The sequence below is a fragment of the Monopterus albus genome, unplaced genomic scaffold, assembly GCF_001952655.1.
Source record: "Monopterus albus unplaced genomic scaffold, M_albus_1.0 scaffold186.1, whole genome shotgun sequence".
Taxonomy (NCBI): domain Eukaryota; kingdom Metazoa; phylum Chordata; class Actinopteri; order Synbranchiformes; family Synbranchidae; genus Monopterus; species Monopterus albus.
Genome location: NW_018128066.1, coordinates 1,959,102 through 1,969,185, shown reverse-complemented (window position 1 = coordinate 1,969,185; position 10,084 = coordinate 1,959,102). Strand labels below are relative to the sequence as shown.

At 39.2% G+C, this 10,084-nt stretch overlaps 1 protein-coding gene across 1 annotated transcript in view; it reads right to left on the bottom strand.

The window, feature by feature from the left end:
• Nucleotides 1-630: 630 nt before the first annotated feature.
• Nucleotides 631-10,084, bottom strand: part of LOC109969918 (myocyte-specific enhancer factor 2A-like) — a 47,627-nt gene continuing 38,173 nt past the window's right edge. Inside the window, 4 exon segments of the mRNA XM_020617148.1 lie at nt 631-1,802; nt 3,897-3,999; nt 4,582-4,708; nt 9,988-10,076. Of these exon segments, the coding sequence (XP_020472804.1) occupies nt 1,430-1,802; nt 3,897-3,999; nt 4,582-4,708; nt 9,988-10,076 (692 nt within the window). The 3' untranslated portion in view covers nt 631-1,429.

Sequence of the window (10,084 nt, the reverse complement as noted above, 5' to 3'; positions counted from 1 at the left end):
CTCAGTCACACAATCATCTGTCCCTCACAATCCTTGTAAATTTATAATTCATTGTCTTACTACAGTATCATACAGATGTACATTGATCTCTATGATAAAAGTGCCAGTGTTGTGTACATCTATATATTTCAGGTAACCACATTTAGCTGTAGTTTAAGATTTGCATGTACATTAACTTGTTTTATTTTTTTAACTGCAATAAGCTCATAAAATGATAAATACATCATAACCAATAAATATTCAGTATGATATGGATTTCTGCTCAAATGTAATTCTGTCTGCTTCTCTAAATTTAACTTCCTCATGGTGCCTTTAAAATGCACCTCGTGTACAAACAGCCACTCATACACCTTAAGTGCAACTTTTGTCATGTTATGGTGACTTGATCTGTTTAGAAGCTGTATTCACACCTTATCATGCCAGACGTTTCTATGCTGAGACCACTGGGCACATAATAGTTACCTTTTTTCTTTTCATCATCTTTACCTCAAATTATTGTGTTCTCCTTTTGCAAACACTAGTTCTGTCGAGCAAGATTTGTTTAGCTAGAAAAGATGTTTTCTAGAATGCATTTTCATTCAATATATTTTTAGGAACCTGTTTTCAAACCAGTGAAGCATAGGGGACACAACAGATGCATCCGCCAGCCAGTTCATGAAAAAATAATGCCTGGTAAGACTAAAACTCTTCCATAAAAATATAATTTTTGGAAAATTCGGTGGTGTCCTGTTTCACCAATAGACAGATTAACAATATACAGTTACTGCAAAAAGTAATATATATTATAGATACTACATACAAAAACATAAAGACATATTTTGGTAGAACCAACAGAATAGCCATGACTTTCAGCTTCAAATCTGAAAGAAATATCATCTTGTTCTGTTCACACTGTAAAAGCACATCCAAACAACAACTGTAAAAACAGCATACTGCTTTGACTGATATAAATAAGTGTTTCTATAATGACAAGGGATGATGACGTGGAGGGAGTATTGCTTTCACATTGGACTCATTCAATGTTTCACACCCTGAGAAGATCAGAAATGAACTGGGTGACATTCACAAGCACTTCACTGCTTTACCATCAAAAGCCAGAAGACCGAGACACACATCACTACCCCCCATTCTTCAGTGTACTTCACTGCATTCCACTGGATAAGAAAATGATAACTTGTACTGCAATTGCACCCGCATTATCAGTATATGATGCCTAAAAAGAGTAATATCTCAAAAGAAGAGCATATTATTTTTTAAGCACCACTGAAGATTTTCTGAATGTTGATGAGCTATTTCTGACAGACACATAATTTCCAAACTATTTACATAAATCTTCTAAAAAAATCTGACTGACAATAAAGCAGAGATAATGAAAAATAACACAACACATCAATAAAATATGCATATTCTTTACATAACAGTGTCCTTCTTATGTTTTCCCTGGTGTTGTGTCATCATGTGGCTGCAGGCTCTCGGTCACCCAGCTGTTCATTCGCATTCGTTTGACTGTCAGACTCTCCCTGCACTCTGCCCGACTCACAGGGACAGAGTGTAAGTCCAGCCGCTGCTGATCCTCCAGGTCACTGCCACCCTCATGGGAGCTGCAGGAGGACCTGATGCTGTCTGCAGGAGATGTGCCCATCTCTGCTCGGGCAGATGGGGAAGTGGAGCAATGAAGATGAGGAGGGGCATGAGCCTGGGTCATATACCCTGACTGGCTGAGGTGGTCGTGAGTTGGGGAGATCGGCTCGGCTTTAATGTTTATGTTGTCAGCGTTGATGGAGAGATTGGAGCTCCCTGACCTACAGTCAAGTAACACAGAGGAGAGAACCGTTTATGGTCGTGGCTGTGGAGTGAAGGCCCCACCAAGTGGGAAACTAACATGTCTGTGAAAGAAAAGAGAGCTCTGTAATACTGAACCTTGCCTTGTTGTGCAATGTAAGAACATTTACTCAAGTTACTTGTACATTACTTTCCATTTTATACCACTTTATACTTCCACTCCACTACAATTAAGAGGTAAATACTGTACTTTTTCTCCTTTTTCTGAAGATTCACGAATATAAAGTTGATTATTTTACAGATAAGCTTATAAAAATGATGCATTTTAAGAGAGCAAACAAATTTGTCAAAATTAGCTTCACCATGACCAACAACAATAGTGAAATGCTATGAACACAATGGATTAGCAACAATAATCTAATAATGTAATTTATAAAATTTTTGCTCAAAGGCTTCTGTGACCCAAGCTTTGATATCTGAGCAAGCCTTGCCTTTCTAACCAACCACAGAAGGCCAAAGTCAGGAGTGGGGGCCTCATGGCTGTCAGTCGTTACATGAACGCCCTTCTGGTCTACTAAACCTGATCCAAAATTCCTGCATTAGCTGAGACAAAGTACAGGTCGAGGATGTACTGTAGGTGAAGGGCTGGGTGGAGTGTACAGGAGCAGAATGGTTTGCTTTTGTGTGTCATGCTAGCTTGAGTAAAATTCCGAATACAAGTAGTACTATGTGCATTGTGAAAGAAGAGATAACACATTGTTCCTGTTACAAATGAAAAATTGATCTTGTAAGAATTAAAGCGAATTCTTGCTCAGTGTAGTACAGTACACTCAGGGGTTTTACTGCTACAGCCTTATTGAGTCTGGTGTGAGAGTAGCCTATGGTGGCTAATATTAACTAATTAAAAATAAGTACTATTGTGTAACAGACTACTTTTATCACTCTTCTCTATTTGAGCTCCTGTCTTACTATGTTTTCACATTCACCATTGTACTGTAATGGCCACTTGTAGCCACAGTGGCCAGTGCTCGGCAGATGTTATACAGAGCACACACATTCCAAGTCTCTTACAATATAGGAGGGATAATTCAGGATACATGAGACCAAGCAGCAACCTCCAAGGCTGAGAAATTAAGCTAATGATAAAGTGCCAAAACCTGCAGTTCCTCAAAGGGCCACTTGAGGCTGGCTCCAAAAAGGAGTCAATCTCCAGAGGCTCCCAAGTTAAAATGCCCAACTTTACAGAAGAAATAAACATGTTTACAGCCTGGTACAAAAAATATTTTGGTCTCTATAAGTATGACAACTGTACAGGGGGTGAATTTTTTATAACTCACCAGTTTAAATTATATTAAGACTAAAAGTTAGACATTAATTAAGGGCGTGGCCCCTTTGAGTGACAGGCTGGAGGGTCCTGCCATAGATGGCTGGGTGCTAGTTGTCATGAGAGTCCCATTTGAGCTGTAAAACCACTCTTCAGAAAACCAATGGGTGATATCACAGTGGGTTTGTCCAGTTTTTATATACAGTCAATGCATGACACACCATCCTTAATGAAAGTCTCTTATGGACCAACACACCCCTTTACTGGAAATCAGTTGGTGGTTGGATGCTTCAGGTGAAAGATAAGAGTAAATGTAACGGAGTTAACATAAGGACTTCTGATATTTCTAACACATTTCCTTGTTCCCTCTCTCCTGACATCTTTTCCTTGCATCTAATGTGGATGGGACAAAGACGCAAAGAAAAAGCACAAGTGAGGGAAACATGGATACATATAAGAGACTTGGGATGTACCCAGTGTCTCACTTTAACTTGTCCTGGGATATTTTTAGACTCGTATTGCTACTTTAATTTAAGTAAATGAGCCGAGTACTTCCTCTTCCATCAAACTCATCAGTGTGAAGTTGCCAACAGTAATCAATCACATGCTGCTCCCAACTCTCAAAAAATAGACTTTTAACAGATTCTGAAAAACTCCCTAGCACTTTTGTCTACCCGTTTTGTATTTCATTTGATCTTCAAGTATGTCACCAAACAAAACTGTGTTAAACTGTGAAACAGTAAAATTTGTTATTTGTCATTAAAAGAGAAAAGTCAAGTGTGACAGGTACCCCAGCGAGCCCAGCCGGTGTTGCTGCCATGCTGCATTGGACCCCAGAGGCAGGACTGCAGGAGAGCTGAAGCCCGACAGCTCCGCACTGTTCTGGGAGTAATCTGACAAAGAGGACACAATTTCACACAGAAAACATTTGATTGATACTCTGAGTCAGTATGATGCAGCTTCAGAATCAGTCAACTGCTCCAAGTATTACAAAGAACTGTGGTTAGTGTCCAGTGACCCAAATGCACAGGGGCTCTTCTTCCCCAGGATGATGGAATTTTGTTGATGATTTTGGAGAAAAATCATCATATTGAAAGACACTAATTATCTTTAAATATCCATGTACGTATATCTATTTATTTTTACACAGTACACAGTTCAAATGTAGTTAGTTTAACCCTAAACAATGTTCAAAGCAGCTGCCTTTTTCTGTGTCTCATAACATTAACAATGTCTGTACAGTAACAGCACAACACTTCAAGGTGCTTTGAGTAATATGGTGGATGTTGTACTGTGCTATTCTTTATGCCATTTGGAATTTAACTGCCCAAAAATAACAATGTAACTTATGCATTAAATAAAATAAGAAATAAATGAAATAAAGCAGCAATATTTCAATGTCTTCTAACTATATTGTGTCCTCTTTGGGTCCTCAAGAGAACAATACAACACAAATAGTAATAATGTTCAGGTACTGTCAGTGTAGGCCGAGCCGATGCCAGAGTAGACCAGACTCTGGTGAGGCAGACTGGGTGTGGTGATGGAGACTACTGGGGTGGATAGAGGCTGGTGGGAGTGACTGCTGCTTAGCCTCTGGTTGCTCTGGGAAAAGAAAAGAAAAACAGGAACATGGTGAGATGGTTCATTTAACTTCCATTAGGGTAAAAACCGCTTACTGATTAAAGTTAAACTGTACAGTACACTACCCTGAGCTGAACCTGGGCTGTGATGCCCCATTTCAACCACATGGTGCCAGTATAAATTCATTTTGCCATGGAGTCTTTCTACAGGTGGTGAGAACTGATTCCCTATCAAGAAAAAATAAACCTCAAACACTATTACACTGTATTCTTAGTTTGATCTGAAACATACCTTCTGATATGTCCACTTAATATCAACCTGCCATATCTACATGTGCTTTACTTGCTAATTTCTTACATTTCCAAGAGAGTGTGGGTGAAATTAATGAGAGTGCATCCTGCTCAGCAAAACAACAGGGCACACTGCTGATGAAGGATACTGAAGGTTTTGGATTACAGAAAGTCTACCAGGTAGACACAACCTGACTATGACTTTAAGGAACTTCCAAAATCTTCTAAATCCTTTTAGAAGACAATTGCAACAATTGCAAAGTCACCACTTTCTATTTCTAAACACTGAGGGCCAGTGCTAACTTACTTCACTGAATGTTTTAACAATTTATCAACAAACCACTAGCTTGACTTGACACATCTCTAACAGTAGATTAGAAACAGGAGGTTTTTGTTGCTCCGCTCTGGGCTGTTCATGTTCTAGCCTGATAATATTAGGAATGACATCACCATAAATGAGGTCATTTAGTGCTGAACCCACCCTCAGTCTAATTTCTTTTCAGCCATTAAAGGCTCTAGTGAGTCTCAAAACAAGCTCACACCATGGATGTATAAGCTGCTCCTTAGCACTCTGCCCCTCCCACCATGTCCTGTTTCCTGATGCTACAATGTAAACTTCTGATGTCTGGTTGAGACAAACTTTGTAAAATGCAACCTCCAGTCCAAAGCTAGCATTAGCTGACTAACAACTAAATTTGTCAGTGCAGTAGAATGCTCTGGTTAGTGCCACTGTGACAAAGAACTAATGTAACACAAAGCTCAACTTACTCCCAAATTAAAATGATATTAATTCAATACAAAGGTAAAATCCTAACCATGCTAGGTCACTAATGTTAGAAAACAAACACCCTGGCTTTAGATGCTAACACATCCCAAAGGAAGAATGCCACATCTGAATCAAATTTGAAGTCTCCATCTCAAAACACCAAACTGATGTTAACCCTGGTTTTGGCTCTTTCTTTGTCCCACTCACTCTGTGCAAAAACAACGTGACCTCTTTTGGCCGCAGACTTTTACCTGACAAGAGATCCTCCACGGCTGGCTACTAGTGATTTGAAAAAAATCTTCTTATATCCTCTACTAGGTGAAGTCGGGGCTAATTTACAGACTGTACATTGACAGTGCAGGGTAGAGAAGCTGGAATAGCAACAGAAGCGCTGTAGGCAGCACAGTGTCATGGAGGTGGGTATCCCATTTTTATTGACTTTATCAGACAGTGTGTAAAATCTTAGTTAATGCACCTTTACATTCAAGCTAACAAGGTAATGCTGGTAGACAAACACTGGCACAGATGTCGGCCATAAGGAAATGCAAACCCACTCAGTTCTTTATGCATATTACCTAAAAGAAACAATGAACTAATGAAAAATGTTGTAATGTACAAGAGTTGTTCTTGCCTGTTTGTTTGCGCAGACACACACACAAAGTACGCAAAGCACACTGTACATGCACACAGTGGCGTAGAGGAGGAAGTGAAAAGGCAGATTCAAATCGATCAAACTGAGGAGTGGCTATCTGACCACAACTCAACATCTTTTACTGCAGTGACTAATAAGAGTAAGCAGAAACAAATGAATGCCACGGGCTGAGCACTGAGCAGCCAACCTTCCTTCTCTGCTGGTTTAAACACTGTGAAAACACTGGTCATTCTTTCTGCTGGAGAGGTAGTGTTAACTTCCACAGTTGAAATGAAAGGCTGTTTGCTACACTTCTCCCCCTGAAATGTAGTCATGCACTATATTATTGACATTGACTACCCCCAAATCCATCTTAACTCAAAATGTTTTAAGAGAAATTTATAATTAGTTTTCAATTTGTTATCAGTGTCTCTACAATTCTCACAAATGTCATAAATCCTCTGCACATATTCACAAACAACTGGGATGGAACTCTTCTCTCTTCTCTTTTTATTGATGGATCACTGAAAAATGCAAAACTCTCCTTCATCCCACAGCCAGCAGAGGAATGGAGCCACCTGGTCACCATAAAGAAAAAGAAAGTCTCTGTTTCCATTGTTTGCTAATTGTTACATCGTACTTGAGCCTAGTGTAGGAGGGAAGGCCAGCAGTAAGAGAGAGAAGGCAAATCAATAACTTCAGTAACTCAGCCCAGCTGCTAAATGTACTGTACAGTGAATGAAGAAAGAGAGACAAGCTCAGGAAGACCTGAAGAGGGAGGGAGACAGTTCACCAAACCATTAAGTCTCTTAGATTTCATGTAGCTAATCACAGGAACTTCTTGTGCCACAAACCGAGATGCAAGTAGGATGTAGCAATATATTAATTTTACACTTGGGTTCCAGTGGTTTTGTGGCTAAACTTGACTTAATCTTCCAAGTCAGTCTTTTTGCATGTCTAGTCTGCGGTCTTCCAAAGGAAATTTTAAATTACAAGATTTCTATATCTTTCATTGAAATGTATCATTTCATCTTTATAAGGGTTCTTAGTATAAAGACTGTCCTGTCTGAAAGATCATGGAAGCTGTCTGTGTGAACAGCCAGTAAAGATATGGTACCTAAAGTCTGCCATGACTTACTGTAAAACATATTACATAAGACACTGTTCTGATTATCAGTGCCAATCTCAGCATTGCTGTTTTGGCTTCACAGTCTACCTAAATGACTTTTTTAAATGCCAATTCTCAGGTTCTAAAAACTCCTTTGTGCTAATGTTAATGCAAATTTATTGTCCACTGTCTTGAACAATAAACAGCTATTTACAGAAATGTTGCCATCAGCTTATTAAGCCACACCCAGCACTATCTAGATTTCTATGATTAAAAATATAGTTTCATGTATAAATACTGAAATTAAAGAGGAAAGAAAAAGCAAAACCATGCCTTTTTAGTAGGGAAATTTTTAGGGAAAGATGGCCAGAAGAAACTGAAAAATATCATTGTCGTAATGGTTTCCTGAGGCGTTCTGTCCACTACTGTCTTGATGAACAGGTCCTGGAATTGTTTCGATTATAGGTCAATAGCAACACAGCAATGCATATGACACTGATGTAAATAATGTGGCCAAAAAGACTTTGAAAATGTTTTATGAGGTGTGAGTTAGTATGAATTCAGTCTGTTTCTAAGTTCTTAAGGACACACATATTGTGTTTGAGTGAGAAACAATGCACAGTCAATTCAGAAAGTATCTGGATGTTTTCAAATTTTCCACACTTTTTTATATTTCAGACTGATTTTTAAATGGGTTCACAATCTACACACAATACTCTACAATAATAAAGTGAAAACAGCTTTTTAAAGTGTTTTGTTAATATAGTTAAAATAAAAGACTGAAATATCCCATTTATGTAAGTATTCAGACTCTGCACTTAGTATTTAATTAAAGTACCTTTGAGCAGCAACAACAGAGAATGAACTACAAGCTTGACACATTTCCGTTTGGCTGGGTGGCCATATCTCTAGATGGAAGCTGGCGTGGTCTTGGGCACTTTCAATGCTGCAGAAATGTTCTTGTGTCCTTCCCAGATCTGTGTCCTTATATAATCTAGTCTCCCAGGTCTGTGACAGTTCTCTCAACCTCATGGCTTTGTTTTCACTCTGACATAGACCATCAACTGTGAAAGCTTATATAGACAGGTGTGTGCCTTTCCTAATTATATCCCGTGCATTAAATTAGGCACAGGTGGACTCTAATCAAGCTCTAGAAGCATCTCAGTGACTAATGATATGATCATGATGCACCAGAGCTCAATTACAAGTGTCATAACAAAGGGTCTGAATATTTATGGAAATGTAGAGTGTTGTGTGGAGTACCCTGTGTGGATTGATGAGGGGGAAAATGAACTGAATCCATTTTAAGATGAGCCTGGAACATCCTGGAGCATAATATGAAAAACTTGAAATGGTCTGAATACTTTCTGAATCTACTGTAAATAAAACTGTGTTAGTTCATAATTAAAACAGGGAAGCTCGAGAGTCCACTGAATTCACAGCCTCTATGAATCAAGGATTACTGGTTATGGTAACTCTTGCCTCAAAGTCACTTCTTTCAGTTAGGAAAGCAATTCCTTGGCAATATTGAGGAGCAGAATTTTTCAGTCCAGAAAAAAAGATCCTCTCCTCTTTAGAAGAAGAGTGATTTGTCTTATTTTTGCTAATCCAGCAACCATCTGGTCCAGATGGTGTCAAACCAACTGTTGTGAAAAGTTCTTGACCACCCATGGTAATGTGCATCATCGGTTTATCCAGTTGTTGACTGCATATCTTAGGCTTGGAAAGCTTCATGTACCGTTCTGGTCCCTAATAAAACTGAGCCTCGGGCACAGAAAACCTTCAGGCCTGTGTTTTCACACAGTTATCCATGAGTAGCTGAGAAGAGCAACACTTCCTACAACTGCTATGATATGCTTAAAAAGTCTGGCTGTACTGTCCTCGCCTGTCCTCGCCATGAGTAGTCCGTCTTCAAAGCCAGACAGTCAGCTTACAGGGTGTAATTCACCAATAAAACCAAGGCGTGGCGTTTCTTGTTATTCACTGGCGAATTACTTTATTTGTTTTTTATTTATTTTTTGTAAACTGCAACAAAACACAAACGACAAAACGGAAATTAGCACAACACAGTCTCACTGCTCAACATAGCCTACCGAATTAAACAGCTGGCTCATAACGATATTAGTTCTAACAAACCTCATCACAGTACACTTCCTCCTCATAATATCTAGAGAACAGCTAAACAACACTCAAATGATGTCCAAGGCACAACGCTGAGAAGTAACGGATCGTCGCAACATAAACCCTGCAGGCTACAAAGTCTGACTTAACTTTCTCTCAAGATTACTGCTGCCGTATAACCCACAGGGGGCAGTGCTGCATGACTCACAATAAACAAACCAAATGCACTCAAACAGAGGGCAGAACACTGGCTCTTGTTAATGTGCTTCATTATATTTACTTTTACATGGACAACTGCTTAAGTATCAGAAGTGGTGGGATAGTAACCACACACAGACAGACGGTACTTCATTAATTAATTAAGAAGCAGACACATGCACTCACCAGTGTTTGCATCATTCCTTTGGACTGGGGAATGACAACTTGGAGATCAGTCTTGCAGCTGGTAGAGGCCAGTGTGTTCCCAAGAGGTAGAAGGGAA